The 20,511-nt window shown below is 42.7% G+C and overlaps 1 protein-coding gene across 3 annotated transcripts in view; it reads left to right on the forward strand.

Annotated features, from left to right (window-relative positions):
• Positions 1-7,552: 7,552 nt before the first annotated feature.
• The window catches only part of LOC120941203 (E3 ubiquitin-protein ligase RNF31-like), a 66,203-nt gene continuing 53,244 nt past the window's right edge, over positions 7,553-20,511 (forward strand). Inside the window, exons 1-3 of one of the 3 annotated variants that reach the window (XM_040354506.1) lie at positions 7,553-7,780; positions 14,752-14,789; positions 19,477-19,522. In XM_040354506.1, the coding sequence (XP_040210440.1) occupies positions 14,754-14,789; positions 19,477-19,522 (82 nt within the window). In that variant the 5' untranslated portion in view covers positions 7,553-7,780; positions 14,752-14,753. The remainder of the gene's footprint in view (positions 7,781-14,751; positions 14,790-19,476; positions 19,523-20,511) is intronic. The other 2 variants (XM_040354505.1, XM_040354507.1) reach the window with 2 other exon arrangements.

Genomic DNA, 20,511 nt, shown 5'->3' on the forward strand with positions numbered 1-20,511 from the left:
TTCCTCCAGCTGGACAGGGGGATTGGTTCTAGCACATGAAAAAAGGACAAAACACGTCTGGTAGAGAGAAAATGCTGCTCACCCCGAAAAGTAGCATCAGAGAAGTTTTTCCCAATGGGGTTTTTAGGCAGCTCAAGTAAAAAACTTGGATGCAATGTGTATAAAAGGTTTTATTTGGGATAACACGTACAAAGAGGGGAAAGGGAAGTAAAATTAAGATATGAGTTGCGGTATTACAAAAGCATTAAAATTCCATACATTGACAGCACACAACAAATATTTGTAAGGCTTGATACTGTGAACATAAGCATATACAAATAAGTCCTAACGCGTTTCGACCCTAAGGGTCTTCTTCAGAGGTTTTGGTTGTTACTGAAAAGAAATTTACAAAAAATCATTAATATTATATCTTTTATCAAATAAATTGAGGTAGAAAATCAACGGAAAGGATTTTTTACCAAGTTGATGAGTATGGAACAGTCCAAATCAAGCTTCCTCGTCGCAACAGAGGAGGACCCGTTGGTCCCCTGGATGATGTGCTGACCTGAAGGCGCTCCCCCACTATTGTATCCCTATGTGATTGCCAAGTGATCAAGTGTGACTCTACAGGAGATCACCGCATGCTGGGCGACGCCCGAAAAAGTGGTGTGTAGAGAGGGAATGGGAGGGGGAGTTGTTTGACACCTGCAGCAAAAATTATTGTTTGATAGATATATCAGTGAAAAAATTTCAGGGTAATACAAAGCCATATAACAAATAATCCCCAAAAAATTTACTATCTTAACCGATGACTTAAGAGTGAATCAATTCATTTCTGACTATCCGTCAATTACATACAAACGTGCGACCTCGATCAAAGATCGTTTGGTCCAAAATGAGTGCAAAAGTGCCCACAAGGGAGAAATGCTCTGTTCGGTGCTTGGTACCTTTCCATGTGTCCACTGCTCACATTGCCCACTCATGAGAAGAGACAGGACTTTTCAACTTCCTAATGGAGACACATTTAACCCATCACACTTCACCAACTGTCAAACGCGCGGCGTTGTCTACCCAATGGAGTGTGAATGTGGTGCTTTTTATACAGGGAAAACTAAGCAGGAATTTTGGCGACGGTTATCGAAACACACATACAGCATGCAAATTGGCAATTTATACCTTCCTATCGGAAGAAATTAATCTTCCTCATTTGCCCCATTTCTGAAAGGATCTGTCTCTGGTAAAACCCAATAGACATGTTATCCTGTATTGGGGCACAAATGAGAAGTTTCACTGTGTTTCGAATATATCTTTCATTTCAAGCCCATATCTTCCTGTATTTTACTTTATGCCATCTCTTTGAGAATTTGTTCGTTATGTCCTGTTTTCTTCTCATTTGAGCCCATGCATTTCATGTCTACATTGCACCATGTAGAGTTTGAGGTCATCCCTTGTGTCTATATTCAGTGCTTGCTGATGCCTTTTTAGATGAATACTATACAATTAAATTTTGCAACAGTGTATGTGAATGAAGAGGTCTTTATCCATATAATGCATTCTTTGGGGAAAGTATGAGATATGTTTCTGCAACTAATCAATTGCAATTATATAATGTTCCAGTATAAATTCTAATACAATTAACAGTGTCCTCTCTTTTAGCATTTCCTTCTCCTAGGAGCGAGCCCCCTTTGTTTCCTCTGGATGTTTCTGCCTGGGCGTCTTCCCTGCCAGTGACCCCTTGTTCGGTTTTGCTTTGTTTTTCTCGTGTCACCTCCCAGCAGGGGGAGAAAAGGTTGCACCTCTTGTGCGCTCTTAAGTCCCCACTAGATGGCGATCCTTTGCCTGATGGGTGGGGGGCTGTTCTCCCCCGCTGGCGGCATATGTGGTCACTTCCGAGCGCCTTGGCGTGTACTGCGCACGCGCAAGTTTTCCGTGCGTGCGCGGTGATGTCATCATGTTACGTTGGCGCGTGCAGAAGTGACGGCAATCGCCGACGCTGTTTTTGAGCATCTACACATGCCGAAGGGATCACTCGGGTGACCCGCCCACCGGTGGTTAGGCTTGTGTTGGATGGGATGGACCTCTCCCTACATAGGGGTTAAAGGAGGGAGGAGTTTACCCCATTAATCAATCAAGACCATATATAGAAAAACTCCTAGTCCCATGCACTCTCTCATCTCCCTTTAGGGTGAGACTAGACAAAACTACTACTTTTATTACTCATTTATATTTCTTTATTTAATTTTTCATAAACTATAACAAATCCCTTCTCATGACTTGCAGATTGGGATTACGCTATCAGTTTATTCCCATGTTCTTTTCATTGAAACCTGGGCTTTACATCCATCTTTTTTCTACCACTCTGTGACAACAAAGGTAATTTTAATTCACTTCCTTTTCACCTCTCACTTTTCACTCACTTTCAAGTTGATATCTTCTCACTTATTTCTCACTCACACTTCCTTATCTTTCACTCCCATATTGCAAACAGCTTCCTGTATCTAATCCCAGTCCTTTTTATTCATTCATACACATGTTTTTTGTTTGTTCTTTTGCTCTTTTCTCACGCAATCATCCACATACATCCACACTACTGTTCCTTCTACACTTCTCTCACCCCCGTTGTTCTTTCCCCTTTTCTTTCTTTCCTTGCCCCTTCCTTTCCCCCCACCTCATTTACCTTCCCCTTTCTTTCTCTCCCCCCCCTCACCTATTTACACTTTGTTTCACCTGGTTGGTTTAGTTTGATTCTATTAATATAATATTATCACGTAATAATAATAAAATTAATCTAATCAATTTAATATATTTTTACTCATTTTTAATTTATCATTTTTGTGCTTTGGGATTTGCCATGACTGGCTGTTTTATTTGTGTCATATGGTCCAAATGAATTAACATACAGGGTGTCTAGGTAAAGTGCATACATACATGTGCACACACCAGAATAACCCCAATAATATTTAATAATACCCCTGAATCATTTTCGCTGCAGGTGTCAAACAACTCCCCCTCCCATTCCCTCTCTACACACCACTTTTTCGGGCGTCGCCCAGCATGCGGTGATCTCCTGTAGAGTCACACTTGATCACTTGGCAATCACAAAGGGATACAATAGTGGGGGAGCGCCTTCAGGTCAGCACATCATCCAGGGGACCAACGGGTCCTCCTCTGTTGCGACGAGGAAGCTTGATTTGGACTGTTCCATACTCATCAACTTGGTAAAAAATCCTTTCCGTTGATTTTCTACCTCAATTTATTTGATAAAAGATATAATATTAATGATTTTTTGTCAATTTCTTTTCAGTAACAACCAAAACCTCTGAAGAAGACCCTTAGGGTCGAAACGCGTTAGGACTTATTTGTATATGCTTATGTTCACAGTATCAAGCCTTGCAAATATTTGTTGTGTACTGTCAATGTATGGAATTTTAATGCTTTTGTAATACCGCAACTCATATTTTAATTTTATCTCCCTTTCCCCTCTTTATATGTGTTATCCCAAATAAAACCTTTTATACACATTGCATCCAAATTTTTTACTTGAGCTGCCTAAAAACCCTATTGGGGAAAATTTCTCTGATGGTTCTAGCACATGTGCCCCTTCCATCTGCTGTCCGGGCCCCCTGGTGTGCCCCATTCCCCCGCAGTGCTGCAGGCTTCCCTCCTCCCCCTCCCACCAGCTGCACTGCAGGGGGATTGTTTCTAGCACGTGCGCCCCTTCTATCTACTTTCTGCCCCCCCCCCGGTGTACCCCTTTCCCCTGCAGCGCCGCTAGCTGTCCTTTCCTTCCTCCAGGTGCACTGCAGGTGGATTGGTTCTAGCACATGTGCCCCTTCCATCTACTTTCCGGGCCCCCCTGTTTTCCCCTTTTCCCCACAGTGCTGCTGGCTTCCCTTCTCTTCCTTGCGCTGGCAGCTGGGGAATGTTTCAGGACAGAGTGGGGGAAGGAGCCGGCAAATATGTAATGTACTGGCCCCTTCCTTTCTTGAATGACCACAGTGAGCAATCAGTAGACATGTGCAATTTGTTTTGTTTCTAATTTGTTTTTTTACGAAAATTCGTTAATTACGAATTTTCGTACTTACAAATTTTTTATTTACAGATTTTCGGACTTCCGAAAATTTTGAATTTACGAATTTTCGTGTTTCCGAAAATTCATATTTCCGAATTTTCGATTTTCAAATTTTTCAATTTTCGATTTTTTTTTAAATTTCGAATGTTTCACTTTTCCAATTTCGAATTTTTCAGATCTGGAATTTTTCAAATTTCGAATTTTCGTATTTCCGAATTTTCGTATTTCCGAATTTCGAAAATTAAAAAATTGGAAATTCGAAAACTGAAAAATTCGAAAATTAAAAAATTCGAAATTAAAAATTTCGAAAATTGGAAATTCGTTTTTTTCGTTTCATTCTTTTTTTTTCGGAAATTCGGAAAATTATTTTTTTCCGTTTTTTGCTTTTTCGGAAATCCGAAAATTTCCCGAATTTACGAAAAAAGCCCAAAAAAAAACGAATGAAAAAAAAAAATGAATGAAAAAAAAACGAATTTTTCGAATTTACCGAATTTACGAAAAAAAAAAAAAAAACGCAAATAACATAAACGAAAAAAACGTTTTTTTTGGCAGTGCACATGTCTAGCAATCAGTACCAATTAACCCTGTGTCCATTCATCACTGAAGCAGGGTAAACTGTGTTCACTATGCTTCAATCCGTGAATGAAGCTTCAGAGCGCTTCCTTTTCATTCATCTGTGCAGCTAAGGCTGTATAGAAAGGGGCTGATAAATCAATGTCACTTTTGGCCGGGGGGGGGGGGGGAGAGGGCTATATGGCTGTATGTGTCGCTGTGATTTCTAACAGCAGCCCTGGCTCCAGCACTGGATCTGTGGGATGCTGCAATTGTGTTAAAATCCCTAGACCAGTGATGGCGAACCTTGGCACCCCAGATGTTTTGGAACTACATTTCCCATGATGCTCAACTACACTGCACAATGCATGAGCATCATGGGAAATGTAGTTCCAAAACATCTGGGGTGCCAAGGTTCGCCATCACTGCCCTAGACCGTCCCATGGCATCTAGTACAGTAGAGAGAAATGCACTATTCTATGTTCCAAATGTTTTAGCAGGATAATTCTTATTTATGCACCCTAAGGTGTACGTTTAATAAACCGTGATAAGCCGAGATCATGATGATCACGGCTGATCACTGCTTATCACAGAGCATTGCCGGTTTAATAAACTGTGATCAGGAGCAGAGAACTCATTCTCCACTTCACATCACATCACATGGATGTTTTGTCACAAACGGACAGTTTAATAAACCGTGATATGAAGATTTCACAGCTCTTCACCTGAAATATCTCCCTTCCAGATTCACCAGCTCAGAGGTGGAGAATCTGGGAGAGAAGCTGGTGTGATAAGAGGAAGAAGGCTTATTTCTTCCTAATTTCAACACCAGTGGGTTAAAAATGAATATTAACAACAATATACACGTGTGTGTGTGTGTATATATATATATATATATATATATATATATATATACACACATACAGTATCTATATAACACGTGTGTGCGTGTGTATATATATATATATATATATATATATACACACACACACACATATATACCGTATTTATCGGGGTATACCGCGCACTTTTTTGCCCTTAAAATCAGGGCAAAATTGTGAGTGCGCGATATACGCCGATACTTGCTTCCCGCACTGTGTTTGAACTTTGCCGCCGATCCCTGCTTCCCACGCTGTGTTTGAACGCCGCCGCGGACATATACCGAGCGCAGTACACTCGGGTACAGTCGGCCAGGCTCGGCTCCCTTCTAGGTTATGCGAGAGGAGCCGAGCGTGCTCGAGTGTACTGCGCTCGGTTTATGTCGGCGGCGGCGTTCAAACACAGCGCGGGAAGCAGGGATCGGCTCAGAGACAGCGCAGGAGCAGCGGGGAGGACACCACGAAGGCCGCAGACGGACGCCGGACCGGACAAGGCCGCCGATGGACGCTAGGCAAGACACCAAAACTGTAAGTAATAAAAAATAAATAAAATTCAGGAATTTCACGTCCAGAGTAGGGGTGCGCGCTATACGCGGGTGAGCAAAATAGGCTGATAAATACGGTATATATGTATGTATATATATATATATATATATATATATATATATATATACATACATACAGTATATATATATATATATATATATATATATATATATATATATGTAATTATATATATATATATAATATGTTATCACATGTCTGAAAACATTAATTACATGTTCTTTCAAACTTTAGTTTCACTTTTTGAATTCGGCTGCACCATAATCTAACAATATCTCACGAGATTACATGCAGCCCACCCACTTTTACACAGATCTCGGCTGTTTTCAGAGAAAAAACGTCACCTCTGTTCACCATCTGAGAACTGAAGTTCTCAGTTTATTAAACCGGCTGCAGAGGAGATAATTCTCCTCATGAGAACTGCCGTGAACTGCTGTGAACTGAACGGAGAAAAAACTTCACAGTTTATTAAACGGACACCTAAATGGGTGGAGTAGCCCAATAGAAATGATACTGGGCCATATTCTCAGAGAAGTTACGATGGAGTATCTCAGGATACTCCATCGTATCTCTCTTTTTTGGCCCGTGTATCTATGCTCCTGATTCTCAGAATCATTTTTGCATAGATACACTTAAGATCCGCCATCTGTAAGTCACTTACACTGGCGGATCTTAAATGCAATGACGCCGGCCGCCGCTAGATGGCATTTACGTGAAGGAGTCATTTGCATATGCAAATGATCCTTCTACGCCGATTCTTCGCGTCGCGTAACCGTCGCTAACGTCGTTTGCGTAAGCGGAAACTTACCCCTGCTATATGAGGGGTAAGTTTCCGCAAGTCTCGCGTAGGCCATGTTACGGATGGCGTCGGGTCCCCGTCGTGTTTTTTCGTCGGATACGTCGTTTACGTAAGTCGTTCTTGAATACGACTTTACGTCAATGACGCACACGTCGGCGTCATTGACGTTTTCCGCCGAGAACTGGAGCATGCGCACTGGGCTTTTTGCAGCCCGGCGCATGCCCAGTTCTTTTGCATCGGGGGCGCGCTTCATTTGAATAGAAGACGCCCCCTTGGAGATCCGCCAGGCTACGCCGGGACACTTACACTCCGCTGTCCCAACTTATGGAGCAAGTGGTTGGGGAATACAACACCTGCTCCAGTAAGTTGGGACAGCGGAGTGTAAGTGCCCTAAGCGAAGCAGGCGGAGATTCTTTGAGAATATGGCCCACTGTATTGAGGCTTGGCTGGGTGAGGTTGCAATGTCCCAAATTCACACTATGGGGGTTTACTATGAATAAAGATACATTATGCCCCTTGTTGCTGTAGAAATTGAATGTTTGTAACCACAGCAAACTATCTTAATAATGAATCACAAGTAACCTGATGGGAAAGTACAAACAGACTTTGCCACATATATAAATGCTAAAGGCAGATTGTCAGCGGAGAATGGCTTAGTGATGTCATGTTGTCAGCCTACATTCCATAAATTGTCCCTTAGCTATATTTTATTAAGAATGAAAGCATAACTAATGTAGACATAGCAGGAAGTTAATACAGACTAAAATACCACAGAAGCTGTGTGATCTGTCTACCGATATATGGGAATACATGCAAAGGAGGGGAGGAGGGAACTGGTGGTGCTAGGAGGATCGGTCCTCTGTGAAATCTTCATTGTTTCTGCTGATCTGCATGACGGCTCCATCTCCTAAGGCAAGACAAAGGACAAACAGGCCGGTAATTACTTTTTTACTTTCCTTAAGTATATGTAGCCTCGCCTGCTGCATTCACTTGTACTTTGGTCCATTAAAACTTCCTTTAATAGCCAAAACTGTCCAAACAAAGTGGCAGTTAGAAACTTGAGACAAACCATTTACTGCTGACAGTGTGAGTACAATGATCAGCTTTTATTCATTTATGTAAAACATTTATCCCAAAAGGAAAAAAATGTAGCTGTAACCAGTGTTGCCAACCGTTTGTATTTTTACGAACAGTTTGTAAAAACGGGCACTTTTTTCGCCCGTTCGTAAATGTCCATGGTTGCGGGAATGTGCCAGTAAAAATAGCCGAGATCGGTTTGGCTTGGAACTGCGCATGGAGATTGGAGGCAGGGGGTGATTGGAGGCAGGGGGTGATTGGAGGCAGGGGGTGATTGGAGGCAGGGGGTGATGGTGGCTGCAGTGGCACCGCAGAGGGGGATGGAGACAGAGGGAGATTGGAGGCAGGGGGAGATTGGAGACAGGGGGAGATTGGAGGCAGAGGGAGATTGGAGGCAGGGGGCCTGGGGGAGATTGGAGGCAGGGGGCCTGGGGGAGATTGGAGGCAGGGGGCCTGGGGGAGATTGGAGGCAGAGGGAGATTGGAGGCAGGGGGGGATTGCTGGCAGAGGGAGATTGGAGACAGAGGGAGATTGGAGGCAGGGGGCCTGGGGGAGATTGGATACAGACCAGCTCCCGATTAACGCTCTCAGCCAATGACTGAGAGTGCTGACCAGAGTGTTCTGGCGGGGGCTAGCCCAGATTTCGGGTATGCGCTCTTGTCAGTTGCCAGTGGAGAGAGCAAGCGGGATGGGGAACCGCAGCACCATGCGCTCCACCTCTGGACACAGACAAGGAGGAGGGGAGCACTTTGGAGCTTCGGCACCCCCACTTCTGTGGCGCCTGGGTGCGAAGCACCCCGTGCACCCTGCCAGGATCAGCCCTGAGTACAGTGGCTCTGTCCGGAACTATTAGTGCGTTGTAGACTTAATGCCGCGTACACACGATCATTTTTCGGCATGTAAAAAACGAAGTTTTACAGCATGTAGAAAAAACGAAGTTTTTCATACTTCATCTTTAAAACGGCGTTGCCCACACACGGTCGTTTAAAAAAAATGCTCTAGCAAAGCGCGGTGACGTGCAACACATACGACGGCACTATAAAGAGGAAGTTCCATTCAGATGACGTCGCCCTTTAGCTGATTCCATGTTAGTAAGACGATTCACGCTTTTCTGTCTGTTACAGCGTTACGAACGGTAGTTTTACCAGAACGAGCGCTCCCGTCTCATAACTTGCTTCTGAGCATGCGCGGGTTTTTAACGTCGCTTTAGCCCACACACGATCATTTTTTACAACCCGAAAAACAACATTGTTTAAAACGTTGTTAAAAAATGCAGCATGTTCGGAAAAAAAAATTGTCGTTTTTCAGAAAAAAAAAAATGATGCGAAGCCCACACACTATCGTTTTAAATGACATTTTTTAAAAACGTTGTTTTTTAAATGCCGAAAAATGATCGTGTGTACTTTGGTGGAAGGCTATGGTAGTAAAACGAAATATACAGCTACATAAAAAAAAAAAAAAAGCCAAATTTGTTCTGAATGCAATATAATCCACCTGGATGCACAAAGTAGTTGTGTTGATATGCACAGTTTTACTAACACATGTGAACGTTTATACCTTGTGCTTGTTTTACCCTAAGGCAGGGGTGTCAAACTCAATTTCATTGTGGGCCGCATCAGCATTATGATTGCCCTCAAAAGGGCCGGTTGTATCTGTAAGATTAGATGTCCAGCGCATCCCCTCCCCATATATTACATGTCAAGAGCCGCCACACCATCAGAAATTGAGTCCCCCACTCTCCCTTACATCACAGTCCACCCCCTTTCCTTATGCTGCTGCTGGGAAGAAGCTGGATGCATTGCTTAAAAGCAGAAAGTAAGGGGGCAGATTCACGTACAGCCGCGCAAAATTGTGTGGGCATAACGTATCTGATTTACGTTACGCCTCCGCAACTTACAAGGGCAAGTGCTGTATTCTCAAAGCACTTGCTCCGTAAGTTGCGGCGGCGTAGCGTAAATCACCCGGCGGAATTCAAATTCGGCAGGTAGGGGGCGTGTATCATTTAAATCGCATGCGCCGTCCGTAAAATATCCCAGTGTGCATTGCTCCAAATGACATCGCAAGGACGTCATTGGTTTTGACGTGAACGTAAATGACGTCCAGCCCCATTCACGGACGACTTACGCAAACAACGTAACTTTTAAAAATTTCAACGCGGGAACGATGGCCATACTTAACATTGGCTGCGCCTCATATAGCAGGGGCAACTTTGCGCCGGGAAAAGCCTAACGTAAACGTCGTAACTTTACTGCGTCGGCCGCGCGTACGTTCGGGAATTCGCGTATCTAGCTAATTTGCATACTCAGCGTGGAATTCGACGGAAGCGCCACCTAGCGGTCAAAAAAAAAAATGCAGTTTAGATCTGATGGCGTAAGAGACTTATGCCTGTCTGATCCAATGGATATATATGCGTAACTGATTCTAAGAATCAGTCGCATAGATACGACGGCGCAACGCAGAGATACGACGGCGTATCTGGAGATACGCCGTCGTATCTCGGTTGTGAATCCGGGCCTAAGAGTCTTGAGTAGGACCAGAGGAGGGCTGGAGCTCTCCTGCAGCTGCAGGAGAGGTGCGAGGGCCACATCAAATGGCCTGGAGGGCCATATTCGGCCCGTGGGTCTTGTGTTTGACACCTGTGCCCTAAGGGATAGTTTACACTTGCTTCAAAACATGGCTTCGGACAGGCTTTGTTAAAGCTCTCTGAATGCCAGTCAAAGCTTCTGACACTAAATAAAATGGTTAGCTTACAGTCCTGTTTACACCTGCTTTTGCTTGGTGCTTCAATGAGGCTTTGGTGGAGCTTCGATGGGGCTTTGATGGGGCTTCAGTGGAGCTTCGATACAGTGGCGTCACTAGGGTTGGTGTCACCTGGTGCGGTAAAATAATGGTGTCACCGACACCCACAGCAGATTGCAAGAACAGTGCAACTGGAATCTGGTGTGGGAAGCTGCACAAGAACGGGGCTTTCTCTCACTGCAGGGTGAAAGACCCTAAAACCGTGAAGAAGTCCCATGCAGCCGGGGATAGTGGAGCAGGGGAAGTTTTTTAGGGCCTGTTCACATTGGTACTCGGTTTGGGAAAACCCACGTTCTCTGCATGTTTCGAGCCCTGCATTTCAAATGCGCTGCCCTTGCGATCTGCAGCGGGTGTCAATGCAACAATCAGGACACCCCAAATGTAGGTCACATCTGCAGTGCGTTTGCCCCAACAGAATCGCATGGTACAGAAGTACCATGCAATCCAGTTGTGTGATTTCAGACAATTTCAGATTTTGTACTGAAGGGTCTGAAATCGCACTGCACTCGGATCACATGTGAATTGCATTGGAACTCGCAGCATGTTCCTGTGTGATTCATTGTGTGAATGGGCTCTCCAGCTGTGAGAAATAAACAATAAACCAAGTTCAAAAGTAGCCATAAACAAAGCATTTATATTAACCACTTCAGGATTTGGCTGCCAAATGACCGGGCCACTTTTTGCGTGTCGCTTTAACTGACAATTGCGTGGTCGTGCGACGTGGCTCCCAAAAAAAAATTATGTCCTTTTTTTCCCACAAACAGAGCTTTCTTTTGGTGGTATCTGATCACCTCTGCCGTTTTTATTTTTTTGCGCTGTAAACAAAAATAGAGCGACAATTTTGAAAAAAAAGCAATATTTTTTACTTTTTGCTATAATAAATATCCCCCAAAAATATATAAAAAAATATTTTTTTCCCCCCAGTTTAGGCCGATACGTATTCTTCTACATATTTTTGGTAAAAAAATCGCAATAAGCGTTTATTGATTGGTTTGCGCAAAAGTTATAGCATCTACAAATTTATGATTTTTTTGTTTTTACTACTAATGGCACCAATCAGCAATTTCTATCGTGACTGCGACATTATGGCGGACACATCGGACACCCTCTGGTGGGTGTCACCCGGGTGCGGTCCGCAACCCCTGATCCCCCCTAGCAACGCCACTGCTTTGGTGGGTCTTCGTTGTGGCTTTGTGAATCTTTGTGGGTCTTCATTGGGAGTTCAAGCGAGCTTTTCCATAGACTTCTATGGAGGCTTTGAAGACGCTTTGAAGCACCACTGAAGCTACATGGGGTATCATTTTTGAAGCGAAGGCGAAGCAAAGAAAAGCAAAAGCAGGTGTAAACAGGACTGTAAGCTAACCATTTTATTTAGTGATAGGAGCTTTTACTAGCGTTCAGAGAGCTTTAACAAAGCGTGTCCGAAGCCTTGTTGAAGCCGAAGCAAGTGTAAATGAGCCCTTAGGAGCCAAGGGTTTAATATCACTTTAAAAAGAATAAAAAAAAGAATAATGCTTCCACCACGTGTAAGGGCAGTATATTATTTTTTGTTACAGGGTTTAGATATATATAGCTTTAATCATTATGTTGCTGTTTTTTTTCACAAGAGAATTTAATGTCCTGCCATTGTTTAATTACTGAAGAAATGGCAAGAGGGAAATATCAAATAACGAGACAGGGATCCCATTCCCATATACCACAATTAACAACAAGCAGAACAGAGAACTGTTGTTGAAAAGGGAAAAATAAGGCAAATTTGCTAATGTGGGTCTCCTGTCACCCAACCTGCAGAGGATTAAGGAAACAGCGCAAATAATAAATGGCAGCTGATTTCTCAGAGATACTTGCACAACAGGAAGGTTTAAAATGCTTCAAGCGGGGATTTACCCAAAAATACATTTTTAACATTACATTCAGCCGAGTTGTCCTAATGACAATAGGCTGTTTTTTATTTATTTTTTTCCCCGTACATACCGTATTTCACCGCCGCTTCCGGGTATGTCTTCTCCAGGACTGGGCATTCCTATCTGATTGACAGGCTTCCGACCGTCGCATTCTACGCATCACGAGTTGCCGAAAGAAGCCGAACGTCGGTGCGGCTCTATGCGGCGCCTGCGCACCGACGTTCGGCTTACTTCGGCAACTCGTGACGCGTAGTATGCGACGGTCGGAAGCCCGTCAATCAGATAGGAATGCCCAGTCCGGCAAAGACATACCCGGAAGCGGCGGTGAAATACGGTATGTACGGAAAAAAAACAAAAAAAAAACAGCCTATTGTCATTAGGACAACTCGGCTGAATGTAATGTTAAAAATTTATTTTTTGGGTGAACCTCCACTTTCAGTTCTCAAAACTGTACATTTTTTACATTTCCACTATGAGCTTGTTTATTTGGCATCAACTTTGTCATTACTTAGTATTACAACGTGATACATACGTTTTCTTTTTTTGGGAGGGGGAGGGGGGACTAGGCTATCTTCCAAAAATGATATACATTTTTGTGAAATATATAGATATAAAGACATCTATAGAAAAAAAAATGAAAACATATTTTCTGTTTTGACCAGTGTTAGTACTTTAAAAACAAATGTTACTGTAAATAAAAAGAATAAATTTTTATTCTATAATTTGCTTCTGGTACAAAACATGGCTAAGGTTTTGCAAACCAAAAAAGGGTAAGTAGTTCATTTTGCATTGATTAGGGTTAACTAATGCTGCGTACACAGTCACACGATAGGTTAGTCTGATGGACCGTTTTCATCAGACCAAACCGATCGTGTGTGGGCCCCATCGGTTTTTTATCCATAGGTAAAAAAAAATAGGAACTTGTTTTAAAATTATCTGATGGATAAAAAAGCTATAGAAAAAAACGATCGTCTCTAGGTACGTCCATCGGTTAAAAATCCACGCATGCTCAGAATCAAATCGTTGCATGTTTGGAAGCATTGAACTTCATTTTTTTCAGCACGTCGTTGTGTTTTACATCACCGCGTTCTAACACGATCGTTTTTTTAACCTATGGTGTGTAAGCACGACTGACCATCAGTCAGCTTCATCGGATAACTGATGGAAAAATCCATCAGACCGTTTTCATCAGACGAACTGATCGTGTGTACAGGGCATAATGCCGCGTACACACGATCAGTCCATCCGATGAGAACGGTCTGATGGACCGTTTTCATCGGTTAATCGATGAAGCTGACTGATGGTCAGTCGTGCCTACACACCATCAGTTAAAAAAACGATCGTGTCATAACGCGGTGACGTAAAACACAACGACGTGCTGAAAAAAATGAACTTCAATGCTTCCAAGCATGCGTCGACTTGATTCTGAGCATGCGTGGATTTTTAACCGATGGTTGTGCCTACTAACGATCGTGTTTTTTTCTATCGGTTGGTATCCATCGGTTACATTTAAAACAAGATTGCTTTTTTTTAACCTATGGATAAATAACCAATGGGACCCATACACGACCGCTTGGTCCGATAAGAACGGTCTGATGGACCGTTTTCAATCGGTTTGACCGATCGTGTGTACGCGGCATTAGGGTTATTAATGGGTTAAACAGAAATGCATTTTATTAAGAAAATGTTATTTGTAAGGTTTTTATAACTGAACTCATATGCAGAACAAAGGTCACACCTTATATCTAAATGTAAATGAAATAGTAACTACAGTGAAATAATGCTTTGATTAATGGTATTCATTCAATGACATTTGGGACACTACCTGCAAACGTCATTTTACACGGGAGCGGCTGTATTTTGACAGTAATAGAAGCAGGGGAGTGGCTGCAGGGGGGAGGAGCTTGAGGTAAGAGATGTATTGTAGAAACTTTGTTGAAGTTTATTAGGAAATATCTCTTACATTCAAAAAGCTTAATAAAAAGACAAAAATATAAATTTTCTGCAATGAACTAGGATAATGGTAAATGTTGTAAGTTAAAAGTAATGTTTTATATTACCGTATATGCTACATGTAATTCATCTATGCGGTATAATCTAACATTGTCATTTTGCCTTATGTTCCAGACATGAAAATAGAACACGTTGAAAATAACTGCCTCCAGGTAAGCACAGGGCGTTGTGCCTGAAGGGACAGTTTGCTATAAGAGACAGAAGAATTGTAAAATATAATTTACAGGATGATTGTTCTGCTTTAACTCTATACTACTGCAGCTAGTGATCACATATTTTCATTGATAAACAAGGCCATTTATCAACAGCGCTGAACTAAAAAGGGAAGAGGAAGCTTGTAAAAGTGTAAAAGTCACATTAAAAATTACTATAAGTGGAGGTTCACCCGGAAATGTAAATTTTTAACCTTCGATTGATGCTCATTTTGTCTAGGGGAATCGGGTAGTTTTTTTTTAAAATCGAAGCCGTACTTACCGTTTTAGAGATGCATCTTCTCCGCCGCTTCCGGGTATGGGCTGCGGGACTGGGCGTTCCTACTTGATTGACAGGCTTCCGACGGTCGCATCTATCGTGTCACGATTTTCCGAAAGTAGCCGAACGTCGGTGTGCAGGCGCCGTATAGAGCCGCACCGACGTTCGGCTTCTTTCGGCTACTCGTGACGCGATAGATGCGACCGTCGGAAGCCTGTCGGAAGCCTGTCAATCAAGTAGGAACGCCCAGTTCCGAAGACCATACCCGGAAGCGGCGGAGAGGATGCATCTCTAAAACGGTAAGTACGGCTTCGATTTTAAAAAATATACTCGATTCCCCTAGACAAAATGAGCATCAATCTAAGGTTAAAAAAGTTCATTTCGGGTGAACTCCTGCTTTAAAGAAAATATTGGGAAAAGAAGCACCACATTTTTTTTCCAATTTTGGATCTAGTAGGGAAGGGTAAAAACTGCCTTTGGTTTATTTTTCGATGTCTGTGTCCTGTTAGTAGAGTTCTCTTCGTGTCCTGTTCATGAGATGTAACAGAGTGCCTTTGCATATCAAGTGGAATTCCCGCCAGATTCACACTTGTGCGGCTCTGCAAACCGTGTTTTTCACGGGCACGGCAGACTACTGTGTTTCCCTTAAAATAAGCCCGGGTCTTATAATAATTTTGACAACAAAAGACACAGTAAGGCTTATTTACGGGGTAGGTCTTATCTTGCCATGTGTTGTCTTCTCTCCCCCTCTTCCTCCCTGCCTGTCAAGAATCCCCTATGTAAAAGTGCTTGTACAATACTAGAATTACAGTATCACACAATAAACTGTGTATGTTTCTGCGATCCAACTGTGTCACATACCTTCTTATACCGCCGCTGGGCACTTCCGTGACCAGAGGGAGCTCTGCAGAGGGAGGGGGGCTGAGATCCCCTGCTGAGAGTTTGGAGAAGGGGAGATCAGCTGAGTGTCGCTTGTCGCTTCCATGGCCCACTAGAGCTCTGCAGAGGGAGGGGGGCCCGAGATCCCCGCTGACAGCTTGGAGAAGGGGAGATCAGCTGAGCGCCACTCATCGCCTCCATGGCCCACTAGAGCTCTGCAGAGGGAGGGGGGCCCAAGATCCCCCGCTGACAGCTTGGAGAGGGGGAGATCATCTGAGCGCCGCTTCCTTATCCCGCCGGACTTCTCCTCCCCGCTCCAAGCACTCCAAAATTCCCCACTAACAGCTGGGAGGGGAGTAGGAGAGCAGCAGGAGATCAGCTGATCGCCGAACAACGCTATTCCTAAGGTACTTGCGACAATTTGATCATACAAACACACACAGTCTACACTATACACTACTGCAACAGAATGGATTCCAGCACTCTACCAGCACTTTAAACTAGGGCTTATTTTCAGGGTAGTGCTCATATTGTAGCCCTTCCCGAAAATCACAGTAAGTCTTATTTTCGGGGTAGGTCTTATTTTTGGGGAAACACAGTATTCATTCCCTGCACCTTTTCTGAAAACCCTGCCTGTATGGAAGCTACAAGTTCAGTGTGGTTTCCAGTGCATGGGGGAGCTATTACAATTAATAGCACCCCCACACATCTCCTAAACTGCAGCGTATTTTTGGCTGCGGGGTGATTGCAGGTGTGGGAACAAGTGCGGTCCCTTAACGACAACCGCCTGCACGAGTGTGAACCTAGCTTAGGGTGTGCTCAATCTAACAGTGTTAACCTACCCAGGCACGGTTCATGCCCTTGTTTTGGTATGTGTGTGTAATGTCTGTGCTCCAAACTTTGCCCAAAAAACATGGTGGTCGGAGTGTCATGGTCTGGGGCTGCATGAGTGCTGCTGGCACTGGTGAGCTACAGTTTATTGAGGGAACCATGAATGCCAATATGTACTGTGACATACTGAAGCACAGCACGATCCTCTCCCTTCAGAGACTGGGCTGCAGGGCAGTATTTCAACATGATAAAGACCCCAAACACACCTCCAAGATGACCACTGCCTTGCTAAAGACGCTGAGGGTAAAGATGGTGGACTGGTCAAGCATGTCTCCAGACCTAAACCCTATTGAGCATCTGGGGGGCATCCACCAGCTCTGTGATATCGTCATTGAGGAGTGGAAGAGAACTCCAGTATCAACCTGTGAAGCTCTAGTGAACTCCATGCCCAAGAGGGTTAAGGCAGTGCTGTAAAATAATGGTGGCCACACAAAATATTAACACTTTGGGCCCAATTTGGACATTTTCACTTAGGGGTGTACTCACTTTTGTTGCCAGGGATTTAGACATTAATGGCTGTGTGTTGAGTTATTTGGAGGGGGCAGCAAATTGACACTGTTATACAAGCTGTACACTCACTACTTTACATTGTAGCAAAATGTAATTTCTTCAGTGTTGTCACATGAAAAGATATAAAAAAATATTTACAAAAATGTGAGGGGTGTACTCAATTTTGTGAGATACTGTACACAAAGCCACAGGTTTGAATTGTGCACCATTACAACCTTCTAGCTGCCAGCGTCCTAAAAACCATTAACATAATCACTTGATAAGGAGGATGTCAGTCGACTGCATAGCATCCTCGTTTGACCCTCCCCTGCCCCTCTCCATCAGCATTGGAGTCACATTAGCTGAGTGATGGATACAAACTGAAGAAGAAGAGAAACATTGGAATGCTAGTCAGTACCAGTTAGTAAAAGTGTATTTTCTTTGGAGGAATATCTCGCCTCTATGGTTGGGCGTCCTACATGTGTGGATGTTGATATATTATATAAAACTATTATGCCGCGTACACACGATCATTTTTCGGCATGAAAAAAAACGAAGTTTTTCGGCATGTAGAAAAAACAATGTTTTTCCAACTTCATCATTAAAACGACGTTGCCCACACACCATAGTTTTTTAAAAATGCTCTAGCAAAGCGCGGTGACGTACAACACGTACGACTGCACTATAAAGGGGAAGTTCCATGCGGATGACGCCACCCTTGGGGCTGCTTTTGCTGATTCCGTGTTAGTAAAAGACGATTCGTGCTTTTCTGTCTGTTACAGCGTGATGAATGTGCTTACTCCATTATGAACGGTAGTTTTACCAGAACGAGCACTCCCATCTCATAACTTGCTTCTGAGCATGCGCGGGTTATTAACGTTGTTTTAGCCCACACGCGATCATTTTTTACAACCCGAAAAACAACATAGTTTAAAACGTTGTTAAAAAATGCAGCATGTTCGGAAAAAAAATTTGTCGTTTTTCAGAAGCCTAAAAATGATGTGGAGCACACACACGATCATTTTAAATGACATTTTTTTAAAACAACGTTTTTTTCATGCCGAAAAATGATCGTGTGTACGCGGCATTAGAATAGCTTTTACATTTTAGAATGAGACTGTCTGTAATTTTTAAAGGGTGCCTCAAGATTGTCCATAGGGTGCCTTTAAAATGGAGGTTCCATCAAAAATATAATTTTCTTTAAAGTGTAGCTTATACCTAAAAAAAAAAAAAAAAATTTACTCACCTTGAAATGCCTGTTGCTATGCGGTCCCACGAAATCTGCCTTCCTATTCACCGAGGATCCTGACGTCAGCTCCCTCGGCTCCTAACATCGCTAATGCTCCTGGAAAATGATGACACGTGATGCCGTGCCATTCCCCGGTGCAAGAATCGCGTTACTAATATGGGTTGCCATCACAACGGCGTACACTTCCGCAGCCGCCGCTCGTTGTGATGGCAACCCAAGTGGTTGACGGCGCGGCGCTGCAGCAGTCTTGCGCATGCGCGAGATTGGGGCGGGGCGGGTGGCTCGTTCTGACGCGTCATCCCAAGTATTCCCGGCTTCACAATGCCCACAAGCAAAATGAGAACATTCTGCAGACCAGAATATAAAGTCTTCCTTTTGAATAACTCAGCGAAACGGTGGGACATTTCAAAATAGTAAGTGACACTATAGAGACTTATAAAACGTGAGATGAAAGCAGATGTTTTTAAAATTTGAAAAATGTGATAGGAACCCCGCTTTAAATGAAAAAAGTTTGAGAAACACTGGTCTAGAGACTGCTAACTTGGCAAATTATTAAATAAGATGGAAATGACAATGAAATGTGGAAAAAAAATGTGTAGTCACTGTAAAACATGTACTCCTAAAAAGATACTTTGATAATGTTGACATTTGTTAGCTGATTTTTTAATGTATGAATATTTGTTCTCTTCAAACATCAGTCAAAGAAATTGTTTCTTAATTTATTGAATTTGTTTAATTGATCTTCTAATTATTTTTCTTCACCTTCAATCACACTTTAGTTAATCAGACTCTGCATGTTTCAAGAAAACATTTCAGTTTGCGCCTTTTTAACATTGACTTGTTTCTTTCTTTGACTTTAGATTTTCATTCGTCGATGTTTAAGTTGGCTTTGCTGTACAAAAAAAGGTAAACCTCATTTATGTTTTTCATGTACAGTCTGATTTGAAGCTTGTAGTATAACACATAGCTCTAAATATGTAATGTGTGCATTACCCCGGGTTAATAGATACTGGGCCTTAATAAAATACCTTCAAATATTATTAGCACCCAGTGGACGTTTCTTGCACTGCCCGTGACTTTATTGCTTTTCCAAGCAAACAGAAGAAGATAATACCAAAATTGCCATGTAGTACCCTAAAAGTACCATGTAGTACCCTAAAAGTACAATGTAGTACCCCTCTCACTAAGCACTCTGGACATTTTTTGATTATATGCCCCCAGCAGATTGCCCAGTATGTCCCCATACCCCCTTCCCCAGACTCCAGAAACCATTTTCATCACCATTCCTATAAGGTACCAGCATCAGTTCAAGAGATGTCAATAACATGGTTTTACTTTTTGTATGGATAGGAAGGAGCAAAGTTTATAGAGATAAGGATTTTTATTATATTTACTTATATAAATACCTTAGACACACACGCTAACTACATGTAGTAAAATTGAAACTGTTGTTTTTGTGCAATCGCTACACAGAATTAAGTTATAGTTACTACTGACCTTGTTATATGAATGCCATCTCACACACCACATATTTTTTTTTTAGCTTTGATTACAGGTTTAATAATGCAGAGATTCCTGTGTCAGCTTGTTATATTATTGAGAGATTCAGTCCCATACAATGTTGGTATCATGTTGTTTACATAACTCAGAGAGGTATGGCTGCCCCTGCGTTAGAATCTATTGTCCGGGAAGTGCTTAGTGGATATTATGTAAGCATGCTGAGAACCCCTTGTGACATCCATATGAATAGAGCCAAAAGATGACTCCTAACATCAATAATTTAGTTGTGGCCTGCTTGTTTGTGATAATTTACCACACCAAAAATAAAGTTGCCCACAAAAATATGGAGAAAGTGGAAGGAAGTCATTGAGTGCAATTGATGTTCTTGGCTAGCT

The sequence above is a fragment of the Rana temporaria genome, chromosome 5 (assembly GCF_905171775.1).
Source record: "Rana temporaria chromosome 5, aRanTem1.1, whole genome shotgun sequence".
Classification (NCBI taxonomy): domain Eukaryota; kingdom Metazoa; phylum Chordata; class Amphibia; order Anura; family Ranidae; genus Rana; species Rana temporaria.